We start from the raw sequence: 14,776 nt of genomic DNA, 5'->3' as shown, positions 1-14,776 counted from the left end.
CTGAACCAGTGTGGGGCGGGGCAGGACAGGGGGTGAGGAGGTGGGTGAAAGGGCCTCAGTGAGGCCAGGCGGTGAAAGGCCTGAAAGGTGGGGGGAGAAAGCATGTGAGCACGAGGTTGCCGAGCGCTGTCAGATTGCAGGGGCTCATCTGGGCCGATGGGCAGAGGGAGGAGGTGCTGGACTGGGGGTCCAGTGGAAGGTGGGTGAGAGAGGAAAGCCAGCACAAGAAGGGACAGGCAGGAGGGGAGAGCCAGAACTTGCCTCATGACAGGGCGAATCTGGGGTCCCATCACGATATCTGAGGGTCTAAGGGGACATCAGGTGGGCACTTGGGACACGTGAGATGCGAGGGTGAGCTGGGCTGGAGGGAGCCTACAAAGGATGAAGTCGCCCGGGAGAGGGGGGTTAGGCTGAGGCCCATGACCCATGGAGGTCTGTCATCACACACCAAGAGTGTCTGCGTAGACCGAGGCATGTTACAGGCTGAAGGTGGCCTCTGGGCTTAACAACCAGCAGGACTGGCCTTCAGAGGGGGCCACCTTCCCGGAGTGATGGCTGCGGGCACTGCAGGTGGCAGGAAATGCAGGCAGTGTCGCCAGCCTTGGGGAGGCGGGGCAGTGACAGGTGAGCAGAACTACCTCCCCCTGCAGGGGGAGCCCGGAGAGCATGCAGGATACCAGGATCCTGTCAAAGGTGTTCCCGCAACAGCCCTCAGTGACAGGACGCTCCTCCTACAGCAGTGTAGGGGACAGTGGGGGTAGGACGCAGAGCCAGGTGGGGGCTCTACCCAGACTGCAGGACACAGGAACAGCTCTACCCAGAAGCAGAGCAAGCAGCCGGGGCTGGAGGGGCTGCAGGCTGACACGGCCCTGTGGGGGCTGGGACAGCGGCCAGTCTCAGCACAGAGGCCCTCACTGCTCGGGGTCACACTGAGTTGGCTCGCAGGCTTGGCCTTAGGTCCCTAAAATACTAGTCCATCCTGGTTGAGAGGCACAGGGAGGTTGACAGAGGCGTGGCCAGGGCCGCCTCAGCTGTGAGCTCCACCAGCCAGAGCCACACCTGTCCCAGCCCCTGCCTTGTCCCCAGCACCAGGCCCAGGGGCGTGCACAGGAGGCACAAACTGGGGTCTCTTGGCCGGAGACCAAGGCAGGGCCAGCTCCAGTCCCGTGCCCAGCTCCCCTGGTCAAGGACAGCACAGAGACGCACGATCGACATTTATTGTCAGCTGCCCTCAGCAGGCCAGCCTGGGGCTGGGGGCCCGGCTCCTCATGGAACGTGGTCTGAGGCCTGGGGCGGCCCTGGAGCCCGCCAGCCCTCCCCTGAGGCTCTTCAGGCCCAGAAGTCTGGTGGGGCCAGTCAGACCCAGCAGCACTGCCCTTGTGGAGAAGCAGGAGTTGCAGGGAGAGGTCAGGTCCTGCCCAAGAACCTGCTGAGTCCAACAGCAGCACATGATAGGAGGGAGACTGAGGCAAGAGGGTGGAACCCCAAGGAAAAAGTATCAGGGAGTCTGGAAGTGAGGTGGGAAGGACCAGCATCCTGCAGGCCTCAGCCAGAGCAGATGAGAGGGAGACTTCCAGGTCTTCCCCGCTCCCGGTTTGCGGAAAGGTGAGCAGGGGAAGGGGCTCCAGTCAGTCGGGGGTGAGTCTTGAACAGCCCACCCCTCAGGGATATCTGCAGAACAGCCAGGCTCAGTGGCCCACAATGCCTGGACCCTCTCGCAGGTTCCCACCCCTGGTCCCTGCACTGGAGGGGAGGCCGAGGAGGGTCCTGCAGCCTCATCCCTGCAGGGCTGTCACTGAGCCTTCTTGGTCACCTTCTGGTTCTTCAGCATCACGTAGGTGATGAACAGTCCTGGAATACACAGACCAGAAAAGCCAGGTGAGGTCTGGGACCAGGGCTCCCAGGAGGGCAGAGCAGACGACCCACACACAGGGCCCATGCGGGCCCATCCACCCTCCAGGACACCCCTCGCCTCCTCCTCATTCATTAAGCCACACATCCACTCTCATTCATTCAACCAACGCCAGCTGAGTGCTACTACAGGACAGCTGCTGCATCTGGGGTTTCAGGAGCCACAGGAGAGTACGCCCCACCCCTGATCCACCCACTTGCCCATCAGCCTTTGTCTACCTACTGCCCCGCCCACACCTGCCCACTCAACATCGCTCATCCGCCCACTCCGTCCTGTCATCCTACTGCTGACTCATCCGAATTACTTGCTGTTTGTAACCCAGGGGGCATGAGCACTTGCAGAGAGGCAGGAGGAGAAAGCTCCCCAGTGGGGCATGGTCACACTGCAATCTCTCCTCAATTTCTCCATCCCTCGGGATGTGGAGCAGCTAGAAACATGCACCTGGCATGTTTTTCAAGCTGCCGGTTCTGGGACTTGAACTATGTTGTCAGCCATGTGGGATCTGACTCCCTTAATCATCGGGCCAAACTACTTTATTGATTGATTAAGAGACAGACAGACAGCTACTCTTGACAGGACCTCGTTGCACTGTGGCCCTCTCCTCAGCCAGGATCCAGGCATACCCATCTGAACCCAAGGCGTGCCATGTGGCTCCAAGCAGTGCCCACCACCTGTGCCCTCATGGCTGGGTCCCCGACTACTCTCTTGAGCACCAACTCAAGTGCTCCAGCCTGTGCTTTGTGCCCAAGACACAGTCCATCTCTAGGTAGCCCTGGGAGATAGAGAGGCACAGGAATCTGAGCCAGGGTAACAAGACAGGGACAGGTGGTCAAGGCATGAGCTGTGATAATGAGGGGCGGGGGTGGGAAAAAGGGAGACACGCCATTAGTCCAAAGAGCCCAAGGTGTCAGAAAGGCCAGAGGGGCTACTGACTTGTGGCCTGGATGGATGAGCACAAGAACCCCAGGGGAGGAGGGCAGGAAGCCCCCCGCCCCTGTGCAGCAAGTGCTGAAGTGTGAAAGCATGCTCAGGGGTGGGAGACAGCGGCAGGGCCCTCAGACACCCTGCCCAGAACTGGGAGCGATGACTTACCCACGCACAGGAGCAGCAGGAGGCCCGCAGCGAGTGGGATGGCGACAGCATAGGCTCGGGGCAGGAAATACTTGTGGATGACATGCTCGCTGTCGATGAAAGGCTGCACGGAGGGCGGAGCTCTGGTGAGCACTGGGCCTTGCCCAGCCCCGCGCCCAAACCTCCACCTCCTGCCTCTAAGGGGCCAACCCCAGTCCAAGCCTGGGACAGCATTTGCCGCCAGCATTTTGGGTGTCATGGTTTCCTCTCTTCCTTCTTTTATTTAATAGCTGTGTACGGGACACTTGCTCCGTACCTGCCCTAGATGGTACTGGGGAACCTGGTGGTAAACAGAAGACCAGAGCCCTGCCTAGCGGCACTCACACGTTGACCAAGGGTACAGGAAGAATCCCCAACCTGGGCTCCCGGGTCTTCTTTGTTAACATTTTTTCCAAAGGCTATCAAAGTTCTGCAAGATTTTGCCTCCCAAACACACTACACTTTTTTTTTTTGGAGAGATTTTTGCTATAGGGAGCATGTGCTTGTCCCCAGGGGAGATGGCCACATCGCAATCCTTTCTTTTCCATACTCCTCTCAGGATCTTGGGCACACACACACACACACATGCACTGGCAGAATTTTTTAAATTGCCAGGTCTGGACTCGAACCACCGTCGATTGTGTGGGAGTCCAGCAGCATAATCATTATGCCATCTGCTGTCCACTACACGTTTTACACAATAACCAACACATTTTCCAACAAGGAAAAAACCTTTACAAAATCCACTGCCACTGGCTGTGCCCAGGAGCCAGCGGGCTAAGCCTTTGGACCTGAACTCTCCACAAAGGCAGAGTCACCGGGAGAACAGGGCTTTACAGCCTAGCATTAGCAATGCGACCTGGGGCCAGACCCTTCCGGGGCCTCGGCTTCCTCATCTATAAACTGCGGACACCGCTAGCATCCTCCTCTGGGGCTGTTCTAGAGGCTGAGATAAGGCAGGTAAAGCACCCAGCACCTAGCGTGTGGTGTCAGGGGGCCTTCAAGATCCAGAATAAGGGAAGGCAAGCCGAGGGCGGGGGAGACGGACATACCAAAAGAATGACCCAGGCGGTGTAGTAGGTGAAGACGATTAGGCTAATGGCGACGAGGCCGAATCCCACCACCTGGTCTGTCCCCGTGGCCTGCAGAAAAAGGAGGGCTCAGCTGACGCAATGACTCTCCGATCAGGTGCACTAGCGGACGGGGGGGCGCCCAGGCCTGCTTATGCTCTTCCCATTCCGCGACAGACAAGGAGTCTGACTAGCTATCAATTTCCAGGCGTGGAGGGACTGCCGGGCCTCGGCGTTTTCGTCCGTACAAAGGACCGGCGGGAGAGTGATCTCGAGTCCAAGGGTCCAAGCTCCAGCTCGCGGGCAGACCCAGGGCCCCATCCCTAGACGCCGCCACCTCCAATACCGCGCCCAAGTCTCACCATGTCCCCAGCGCTCCGCCACGGGAGCAGCAAGCCACATCCGCTTCCGCATCCGGGCTTTTCGCCGCGGGGCATGCCGGGAGTCGTAGGCCCCGAGCGGACCCAGGATCCCGTTACCCGAGAACAGCAGGCACCGCCTCCGCCACCCCGTTGCATGCCGGGAAATGTAGTTCTCAAGGGCGTCGTGGAGCGGGTTGTGCCTGGAATCTCCGTAGAGAATGGGAGAGTTGGGAACACAGACTGCCTGGCCCTCGTGGCCGCAGTCCTGACGGACCCTTGTCCCCCTCAAAGAGCCCATCTCTAACACTTCGGAGTCTTTTAGCCGGAGGGGGACGGGAACGCGAGGTCGGAAGTCCGTTTTTCAGATGGGGAAAGTGAGGCTCAGATCAGTTGGAGTCAATGGCGAAGCCACTGACCTAGGCCCTAACCTGTCCCAGCCGGCCGGGAGGGGAGGATTTACAACGACCCCGCCCTTCCTTCACCTGCTGCTGCCTCTGGAACCCTGGGTTTCCCACTGGCCCTGTGGGCAGGCCCATCCCGTCTCCGAGGCCGCTTCCGCTAACAAGGGGAGGTTGGGTTGGAACTGTTGGGACCAGATCCTTCCTTTCAGCTCCTCTTTCATTTTCATTTGCCAGGTGGCACTGACATTGCCAGAGTGGGAGAGGGAGGGAAGGGGTAAGGTACCCGAAGTGGCGGGCGCACAGCAATCCCTTCTCCATCTCCCATCGGCTGGGATTTGGGGCAGGCATTCACATTCTCGGAGTTTCACCCCCTGCAGCCTGGGGCTCCAACTGCGTGGCCGGCCATGTAGGATCAGGCTCCCTTAACCATGAGGCCACTGCTGTCCCCAGAGTCTATATATTTTTCAGGTTTGCAGGAGAGACAGAGAAAGGGACAGTGAGACGTCAACCCCTACAGAGGATGGCCATGTGGTAACCCCTTCTTCTCCTCTCACCAGAGAGAGTAATCACCCCCGAGGGGGAGGGCTATGCCGCAATTCCTTCTCCTTCAGTCTCCTCTTGGGATTTTGGGCACATACATGCCCACAGTGATTTTATTTTTTAAGTAGATTTTTGCTGTAAGGTGCGTGTTCTTACCAGAGAGACAGTGACAGAAAGGAAGAAATCACCCCCCAGGGAGGACAGCCACGCTGTGACCCCTTTTCCTCCATTCTCCGCTCGGGATCTTGGAGAAAGTAACTTTCTTAAGCTTATTTATTTTCTTCACAGGAGGGAGGGGGAAGGCACCAGCAGGGCCCCCCATCATGATCCTCCCTGCAGCCCTGCAGGGGCACGGCCGGCATGTTTAGGTAGACCTCAGGACTGGCCCAGGTCATCCTCAAAGCTGCTTTTCCAGCTCCAGGGTCTGGAGCGCATCTTCCCACCCTCCCTCCTGGTGCGGGCTGCTCCTCGCCCATCAGGTCTCACTGAGGTGCCACCACTCCCATCCCCCCCCACACACACCCAGCAGCAAGCTGCTTTGCAGCCGGAGCCAGGGCCTCCTCCACAGCCCCAGCGTGTCTCCACCCTGTGTCACTGCTTAACCAGCTGACTCACTTGTTGATCTGACCCTCCTGACAGGGCTCCCTAAGGACAGGGCCTGTGGTCACTACTGGCAAGGGAACCACAGCACGGCCAGACCCTGTCAAACGTACTCTCTATGAAAGAAACACATTTTAAAAAGGAAAGAAAATGGGGCCAGCAGGTGGTGAGGTTAAGGCACTGGATCCCACATGAGGGAGGTGGAAGGCATCCAGCCACGTGGCCATCCCAGACCCAGTGGCATGAAAAACATGTCGGGTGTGTATGTGTGCAGGCCCCAAATCCCAGGAGGATGGAGAAGTGACTGTGGCGTGGCCATCTTCCTTGGGAAGTTATTTTTCTCTCTCTCTGGTGAACACACATACCCCATAACAAAAACTAAAAAAAGTAAAAGGTAGATGCTTTGAATCAACCAGATTTCTTTTTCTTTTTTAAAGATCCTGGGAAGCTAGAGTGCGGCGTTAGGGCCCTCAGACCTCCCTGGGGGCTTCTGTGGAGGCACTGGCCTCTCCAGCTCCATGGCTGGAGGAGAGGTTTGCTGCTCCCACACCGTCTCTTTCTCTGGGCTGTCCAAGCCGATCTCTGATCAGGAGGGAGTGGGTGGGGACCTTCTCCCAACACACACATTCCTAGTGTTTTGTTTTTTGTTTCTTTTTTTTTAGAGGTTTTCGCTATAGGGTGCATGTGCTTGCCAGAAAGACAGAGAGACATAGAGACAGGAAGCGAGAAATCACCCCCCAGAAGGGATGGCCATGCCGCAATCCCTTCTCCTCCATTCTCCTTTCGGGATCTTGGGCACGTACGCACGCACACATGCCCGGCGTGAGTTTAAGCCACCGGGTCTGAGACTCAAACCGCAGTCGACTACGTGGGAGTTCAGCGCCATAGCCACTACTCTAACTGCTGGTCCCAACATTCCTAGTATTTTTCAAGCTATGGGAGCTGGGATTCGAACTACAATTGTCCATGTCCAGCTCTCTTAATCACTAGGTTTACAAGGCTGGCCACGGCTTCTTTCTGATGTGTTCGACCCCAAAGTCAATGTGGTAAAGTGATAAGGTAAACAAAGCAAAACCGAACAAACAAAACCCACAACATTTATTGTTTCCCCCAAAACCAAGACACTGACACTAGGCTGATTTCCCCTTTACAATGTTATTTTCTACAACAGGAGCTGGGACAGAGAGACAACACAGCCCACCGCATCAGAGTGGCGGTGGCGACGTTCTGTTAGAAAGGAGGGAAATGAAAATAAAATGTAAAAGGCCTCCCTCCCTCGTCTCTATCCTCTCCCAAGGACAAAGGGAAGCATGGGCATTCTCCACCCTAGCAGATCGTGCCATGTGGTCGGTTTGTGGGGTGGCCAGGAAAGAAAAAAAAAACCCTAAAAATATTGTAGACCTTTATTTTCTTTAAATCTCCTAGTAAAAACGTTAAACTGTCTTTCAAGAAGATTCCAAACTGGCATTGCATAGACCAATTCCTTTCCAAAAATACCTCTAATATATTCTCTCTAGTGCTCTCCCGAGTCTGCGGGCACCTGGCGGGGAACTGCTGCCAAACGGCTGGGGAGCGGCGCTGGCTCAGGCGCCCAGGGCTCTGGGCCTCTGGCTCCAGCCGGTGCTAGTTTGGTCTTGGCCAAAGCCTGACTTAGTCCAATTACCCTGGCCCAGGCCCTGGCCCAGGCGGCCACGGTGGGCTCTGTCTCCATCCGGGGTGACTGTCAAGCTCCAAATTCGGCTTGGGTGAGGCTGGGGTTCCTAGTTTGGGGGAGTCTCCCCGACAGAGTCAAAGCCAGCTATTTTGTGCCTGAAGCCTCAAAACTTCCAACCAGACCCCAAATAAACCCTGAATGCACCTCCCCACAAGGCTAGGTGGGGGTCACACAGAAGGGAAGGATGACACCCCCACCCTCTGGGGGTCACTTCACCTGGAGGTGAGTGGTCAGCTTCCTTTTAAAGTGCCAGGTATCTGCAGGCAGGCAGGGACCCCGAGCTGCCCAGAGCCTTCTCTAGCCAGAGTGAATGCTCCGCCCGCCTGGCAGGCACCTCCTAACATTCATTTTCTAAGAGATGGGTGATTCGAACAAAAACCCTACAAAAGGGAGTTCCAAAACTCAGAACCCCAACTCTTGCCAACTGGGGCAGATGGGGACCTGGGTAAGGGACCCTCCCGCCTGGGGAGGACACCCCACCCCTTCTAGAGAGAAAACCAAAATCCTGGCCCCTCACAGAGAACCCAGCCCTGCTGGGTCCAGCCGGCAGGTGGGACAGAGGACAGAACAGAGAACCTCCCCTCACCTGGGGGAGGAGAAAATAACCAAATGAAACTCCCCTCAAAAAAAGACAAAAGAAGATGGAAGGAAGGGAAGAAAGCTACAGGGCTAAGAGGACACCAGCCTGCTGGGTTTACACAAAATGAGTGGAATTTAAAAGGGACAGAGAGGTTGTCCAGGGCCTGGCTGCCAGCCAGGCCCACCTTCAAGCAAGTTCCAAGGACGGGGAAAGTGCTGAGAGCAGAGGCTTAAAAGGGGCAGGGGTGGGGCACAGGGCCAGACTGCCCCCGCTGGGAAAACACACCCCGTAAAGGACCCCATTTCTCCCTTGCCCAGATGTGGGGGATGTGTCCAGGAGGAAGGCCGAGGCTTTTCCAGCCATGAAGCCCGCTCCAGGCTGGTCCAGTCCCAGTCCACCTGCCTCTCCAGCACCACCCTGCCTGGGCCAGCTGACCTGAGGGCAGAGAGAGGGCTTCGCTTGCCCAGCCCAGCTGGGCCTCTGCACGTCCTGCAGGGAAGGTGCTGCTCAGGGCCCAGCCCTGGGCAGGGGCACATCCACGCTCAGACCGGTCTGAGCACAGGTCTTGGGCCTGAGGTGGAGCTACCGGGAGGAGGAGGGCAGCACCATGTTCCAGCTGGGCTGCGGGGCCCTGGGCCACTGACCGCACAGCAGGCAGTGCCCAGGAGCACGGGAAGGCCATGGGGCCGGTGGGGGCTGTGCTGGGACAAGCATGTGCAAAGTGCAGGCTGCCGGGGCAGCAGGAGAACATTCTGTTGGGGAGGTGAGGGTCTCAATGTGGAGTGCGGGTGGGGTCTGAGGTCTTGGCTTCCAGGAGGAGGCCGCCAGCGGGTCCCCCAGGGCACAGGGAAGGGACAGCTGAAGCACTAAGCAGTCAGGAGGGTCGCAGATGGCTGGATTCTGGGGTGCCCTGGCACCCCGTGGTAAGTGGGCAATAGAGCAAGGCCCTGCCTGCCAGGCATGACCTTAGCCTGTGCTCATGGAGTGAGTGGGGACATGAGGAGAGGCCCCTCGCCACAGCATGCCCACACACGTAGGGGCTGCTATGTGTGGGCCCAGGGGCTAGGTTGGTCTCCAGCAGGGGCAGTCGGGCTGTCTCCACCTTGCCCCGTGCCCTGTGGGCCTGCATGTCCTGCCCTCTAGTGGTTCAGAGGAGAATATTCACAGTGGTGCCCGGGCCCTGCAGGGCTAGGAGGGTCCGGCATGGGTGGGAGGACAATGGAATGATGCCTTGGGGTTGGTGTGGGCTGGAGTGCGGGCCTGGAGAAGGCAGGAAGAGATGCAGCGCGGATGATGATCCGAAGGGGAAGGTTCCTTGTGGAATGTCGTAGGTCCAGATCCCAGAGAAGGCAGAACCTTTGCCGGCCCAGACACCTGCTTCTCAATGGCTTTCAATCACAACCGGCTCATAGACCCCAGAGGAGACCCTGCAGGGGAGAGACCAGTCAGCTTATCCCCCTGATGCTCCATTTACCACTCATGCTCCTCTGGGCCAGGCCCTTGGAGGGCCTTTTTAGTGGGCACCGCCATCAGGCCCCGTTTTGCAGAGGGGCAAGAACTGAGGCTGAGACGGTGAGTCATGTGCCCAAGACGACACGGATGCTAAGCATCAGAGTCCATGGGAACAGAGCTGGCACAGGTGTGCCTGAGCCCTTGCAGGGCACCCAGGTGTGCCACCTCATCATCACAGTAACCCCCACGGATGAAGACACAGACTCAGAGGGGCCATGAGGTTTGGTGGGAGGGCCGGGGAAGGTTGGAGAGTCTGAGCGGCTCTTCTCCCTCTGCTCCTGTGGGGTCGTGCACCTTCAGGGCTGGGCAGGCAGCTCCACTGAGCATCTTCTGCTGATTAGACTGGCTTCACACTCTCATTTTCAGGGGGTGTTTACAATCTTCGATGAGCGCCCCCCAGCCATATCGCCCATAGGCCAGAGCAGCCAGGAGGCCAACTAAGAGGTGGTGGCTGCCATTTCAGGCCTTGGCCAGCAGGGGTCAGCAGAGCAGCAAGAGAGGCTGGTCACAGGGCCCAGGGTGGGTCTCTTCTGCTCTGGATCTAAGTGTTAGATGGGTACCTTCCTGCCTGGCCCACAGAAACATGGGGAAAAGTCCTCATCATAGCCTCACGTGGGATGCTCCTTCACTCACTCACTCACTCACTCATTCACTCATTCCATGAACCAAAAAGATGTGGTGAGCCAAGCACACGGTGTCCACGCTCTGAGCGAATGCCTGCGAGGACACCCAGCTGTGGCGTTCCATCCCACCGCCACCTCCTCTGCAGACCTACTTCGGGCAGCAACCGTGTGGCTCACAGCTGTACTCCTGGCACCCCGCTCAACAGCTGGTACGGTGCTGGTGCCTCATCAATAAGTGGGTACCACCATCACTTTTTAGGGGTGCTGAGGCCTCAGAGAATGCAAGTAGGGTACCTGTGCTGTGCTCTTGTCCCGGTGGCCCTGGGCCCTGACTCGTCAGCGTTCTCACTGTCCCAGGGTGCCCGGGGAAGTGGGTGCTGTCCTCACCAGATGGGGACACGGAGGCTCAGAAAGATGTGAACAGCCCTAGGTCACATGGTAGTGGTGACAGTTGGCATTCAGAGCCAGGTCAGTAGGTGCAGAGACCCTGCTCTCACCCTGCCCTCCTCTTACCTGTTGGCCAGCTGGACGCCACTCAGCGTGGTGGAGCCATCGCGGCTCACGAACAGCCGGAGGTTACTGTCTGTGGGGACACAGGGGAAGATGCAGGCAGCTCAGCGGGGTGGGCAGCCCCCATCCCGCGCGGGCAGCATCGCCCACCAGCCCACGGCGTGGCCAGCTCACCCTCAGTGTTGCTGCCCTCCGTGAAGTCCTGGCTCTGCATGATCTTCTCCACGATGTCATCTGCGTCAATCCGCGTGTCATCCACCCAGGTTGGGTGGCTCTCCACCGAGTCCTTCTTCCGCCTGGGTGGGGGTGGGGCCAAGCCACAACAGTCAGGGCAGCGGTAGGCCCAGACAGAACGATGCCCACAGCGAGCACCCACCGTGCTTAGAACTGCACTCCCTGACCCCTCGCTGGCCCCCTAGGGTTCAGCGGCTTCTATTACCTGACTTCACAGATGAGGACACGGGGGGCACTGAGAGGTTAAGTAACCCACCCAACGCTGCCTGGTGGAAACATGGCAGCCCTAAGGTCAACCCCAGCTCTGTCAGGCCCACAGACCATGCTCTGGACCAACACGGACATGGCGGCCCCTGCGACATGCCAGGCACAGGCTGCACCTCTAGGACCAAGGCGGACTCTGCACTGTTTGGCCCTCTGAGGTGGGCCCCTCTTGTCCCTGTCACAGGTAAAGCAGCAGACATGCAGGGACGCGTCTGCAGGGTCTGTCTTCCAGGGCGCTCCGAACAGTGGGACTCACCGAAACGAGCGGTCTGACAGATGCAGGGGCCGGGGTGGCCGCGGCGGTTTCTCGGGGGGCCGATGCTCCCGCTCGCTGCCCTCAGGGCCCTCCACGGCCATGCTGAGGCCGCCAGAGGTGCTGCTGCTAGTGGACGTGTTGCGGCGGTGGGTCAGGTCTGAGAGGCTGGAGGAGCGGGAGTGCTCCGTGCTGTAGCCTGGTGGGTGGGAGGCGGTGGCAGGGGTCACTATGGGGTGCCAGGGATGTGGGAGGCCATGGGACAGGGCCAGGCTGCCACTCACCAGAGATCTTGGACTGCTGGCTGGCATAGCTGGAGTTGCGGGAGTGGCCGGAGCGGAACACCTCCTCGGGGCTGGACAGGCTCTGGTCTGGCTCTTCTGGCAGCCCTGGGAGATGGGGAGGGGTGCAGGCCAGTGTTAGTCGGCCCACCTCGGCCCTCACACCGTCCTCTCCTGGGGGCGAGGCACTGGGTACATTCGTTTAACAGAATGAAAAACTGAGCTTCGTAGGTCCAGTAAGTGCCCCGCACCAAGGCTCACCATCTGAACCTGGCCTGTTGGGGACTGCCTCAGGCAGGGCCCCCACTGTGCTGAAACTGAGCCATAATTACCCACCACCCGGAAGGGGTGCAGAGACGGAGCAGTGAGTGTCAGGGACCTGGCCTAGTCTGGGGACCAGGGACAGTTTCTCCAAGGAGATGGCCTAAATGCCCAGACCTCCAGGCACATGGAGGCAGAGCCGAGTAAGGCCGTCCAGGTGGGAGAATGGTGTAAGCAAAGGCTCTGAGGCTGAAATGAGGCTGAAATGAGTTTGGGACGGTGTAGCCGGAGCGGGCGGACTTGGGGGGGAGGGGACAGTATATCTGGAGCGGGCAGAACGGGGGCGGGGGGGACAGGCCAGTGCAAGCAGACAGCCCTACCTCAATCACCCTCAAACCCAACTTCAAAACAAGCTTTCCTGAGGCCGGCAGGTGGCGTGGTGGTTAAGGGCACTGGACTCGCACATGGCTGACTGTGGTTTGAGGCCTTCACATGGCTGACTGTGGTTTGAGTCCTGGACCTGGCAGCTTGCTTTCTCACTTTTTTTTCTCTCTCTCTCTCACTCCATCCCTCTCTGGTCAAATTAAAAATAAATAAATACATAAAGCTAAATAAAATAATTATTTAAAAAAGCTTTCCTGGCACCCCAGCAGGGGGCGCAAAGGGACCAGGAGAGCCTACTCACTAGCTGACCAGGCAACACAAAGCCACAGGAGACTTTTCTAGTTTTTGTTTTGTTTTGTTTTAAGGTTTTCCCCAAAGGGCTTGCCAGAGAGACAGAGCAAGGGAAAGTGAGAAATCACCCCCAGGAATCCCTTCTCCCCTCCTCTCCTGGGATTTTGGGCACAGTGACTCAAGTCTCTGACAGGTTCTCTGCAGAGGCCAGTGGGTGCTCAGATCCCACCCTGCCTGGAGGAAGGGGCTGCTCTCCCACTCTGCACAATGGCACTGTCTGTGCCAGGGTGCCCGGTCCCAACAGATCTCTCCTCTGGGGACCCCCACCCTGGGGCTGGAGAGCACAACCATGCTGGGAAGTCCCCAGGCCAAGCCAGCACCCCAGCACCCACCCAGCTTTCTGCCCTGGGCCTCCCTGGTAGGTAGGTCTGTGGGACAGTGGAATGGTGGGAGGCTGGAGCGGAGGGAGGCTGGAGCGGAGGGAGGCTGGAGCGGAGGGAGGCTGGAGCAGACGGAGGCTGGAGCAGAGGGAGGCTGGCGCCCCTGCACATTGGAGGGCCTTAAGGCGGGGGCCAGCAAGCAGCTGGTCAATCAGTTCACAGCTCCAGGGGCCCTGCGCAGCCCGTCCTGCAGCCAGCCCTGACCAGAAGCAGGTGGGTGGGTGACTGAAGCCTCCTGTCTGGGAGTGCCACTCCCAACTGCTGTGTCCTCTCCCCTGGGCTTTGGGCTCCTAATGCAGTTAGCCACATTGATGACATTTAAAACGTGGTGCCAGCTGAGCACCTACTGTAAGCCAGGCAGGCATGTTTGTTTAGTGAGCCCCAAAGCACCCTAGAGGGTAATTACAACACTCCAGAGAAGGGCCTGAGGCTGGCAAGAAATGGCCAGTCAAGGTCACTGAGCCAGTGGAAGGGCCAGGCTCCTAGCATGTCCCTCTGCCAGGTCCACCTTGACTCACACCCATACTAGAGCTCAGATGCCACCTCCTCAGGGAAGCCTTCCCCGCTGTGCCTGTCTGCCTGGCTCTGGGCTCGCGTGTGATTTCTCATAGTTTGAGTACCACCTGCCTCGCCCCCTGCACTGGAGGCCCATGAGGGCAGGGGGACTGCAGTGGTCTGCTCAGAGCACAGCTGTGACCCTGGGCTCAGTGCCTCCGCCACACATGAGCAGCTCATCCATGTGAAGTGTGGCCCATGCCACGCCGCCCCGCAGCTCTCCCTCCAAGCCAGCTTTTCCCTGGAGCCTGGCCACACTGCGGAGAGAGACACCTCCGGTCACTGGAGGGGAAGAGTAACAAATACAGGCGGGGATGGTACCTGAGCTGAGGATGGTGGGCCGGGCCTTGGGGGGCCGAGAACCCGTCAGGGAGTTGGTGCTGCCACCGCTGCCGTTGCTGGTCCCGCCACCCTTACATGTCAGCTGCAGGGAGGAGTCCTGACCCGGGATGGAGATGGACTTGGCCGTGGACGGAGGCCTTGGGAAGACAGACGGGTGTGACCAGGTGCTTACCTCAGGACTGGATGAAGACGGGGGAGCGTCGCCCACCCTCACCCACGCCAGCACTCACGTCTTGAAGCAGGGGTCTCCAGAGAGCAGGAACATCCCAATGGTGACCTTGGGAAGGGGGAGAAATCAGCCAGGCCTTGGCCACCCACTCCCAGCCCAGACACGTGGCCTCCCAGGAGCCTCCTGGTTCAGGCCTCAAAAAGGCCTAGACTTTGGGACCAGCAGTTGGCGTAATGGCTGTCGCTGGACTCCCACATAGTCGACTGCGGTTCAAGTCCCAGACCCGGTGGCTTAAACTCACACCAGGTGCATGTGCGTGCGTACCCAAGATCCCGAGAGGAGAATGGAGGAGAAGGGATTGCGGCGTG

The 14,776-nt window shown here is 58.8% G+C and overlaps 2 protein-coding genes across 3 annotated transcripts in view; both read right to left on the bottom strand.

The window, feature by feature from the left end:
* Positions 1–1,199: 1,199 nt before the first annotated feature.
* On the bottom strand, positions 1,200–5,384 carry DPM2 (dolichyl-phosphate mannosyltransferase subunit 2, regulatory). 2 transcript variants are annotated; one of them, XM_006154050.3, is made up of 4 exons: positions 4,455–5,158; positions 4,075–4,164; positions 3,005–3,107; positions 1,200–1,851 (listed from the first exon to the last, which is right to left on the bottom strand). In XM_006154050.3, the coding sequence occupies exons 1-4, from the start codon at positions 4,608–4,610 to the stop codon at positions 1,793–1,795; spliced, it is 408 nt and encodes a 135-aa protein (XP_006154112.2). In that variant the 5' UTR covers positions 4,611–5,158; the 3' UTR covers positions 1,200–1,792. The 2 variants fall into 2 exon arrangements, with proteins under 2 accessions (XP_006154112.2, XP_014445485.1); XM_014589999.2 differs by lacking the exons at positions 1,200–1,851; positions 3,005–3,107 and having other exon boundaries at positions 4,086–4,164; positions 4,341–5,384.
* A 1,688-nt stretch (positions 5,385–7,072) lies between these two features.
* EEIG1 (estrogen-induced osteoclastogenesis regulator 1) overlaps positions 7,073–14,776 on the bottom strand; it is a 38,445-nt gene continuing 30,741 nt past the window's right edge. The window contains exons 5-11 of the mRNA XM_006154049.3: positions 14,470–14,516; positions 14,219–14,376; positions 11,970–12,074; positions 11,689–11,884; positions 11,109–11,230; positions 10,938–11,007; positions 7,073–9,716 (exon numbers count right to left, since the gene is read on the bottom strand). Of these exons, the coding sequence (XP_006154111.1) occupies positions 9,671–9,716; positions 10,938–11,007; positions 11,109–11,230; positions 11,689–11,884; positions 11,970–12,074; positions 14,219–14,376; positions 14,470–14,516 (744 nt within the window). The 3' untranslated portion in view covers positions 7,073–9,670. The remainder of the gene's footprint in view (positions 9,717–10,937; positions 11,008–11,108; positions 11,231–11,688; positions 11,885–11,969; positions 12,075–14,218; positions 14,377–14,469; positions 14,517–14,776) is intronic.

Source organism: Tupaia chinensis, unplaced genomic scaffold, assembly GCF_000334495.1.
Source record: "Tupaia chinensis unplaced genomic scaffold, TupChi_1.0 Scaffold000394_1, whole genome shotgun sequence".
Classification (NCBI taxonomy): Eukaryota; Metazoa; Chordata; class Mammalia; order Scandentia; family Tupaiidae; genus Tupaia; species Tupaia belangeri.
The sequence above is the reverse complement of the archived record's forward strand: the minus strand, read 5'-3'. Positions and strand labels throughout refer to the sequence as shown.

Bases quoted from the DNA above. Each gene is read 5' to 3' on its own strand.
- DPM2 (XM_014589999.2), bottom strand. From the start codon at position 4,752: ATGGGCTCTTTGAGGGGGACAAGGGTCCGTCAGGACTGCGGCCACGAG. The intron at 4,165-4,340 runs GTACGGACGAAA...CTTTTTCTGCAG, and splicing joins CACTCTCCCGCCGGTCCTTT to GCCACGGGGACAGACCAGGT.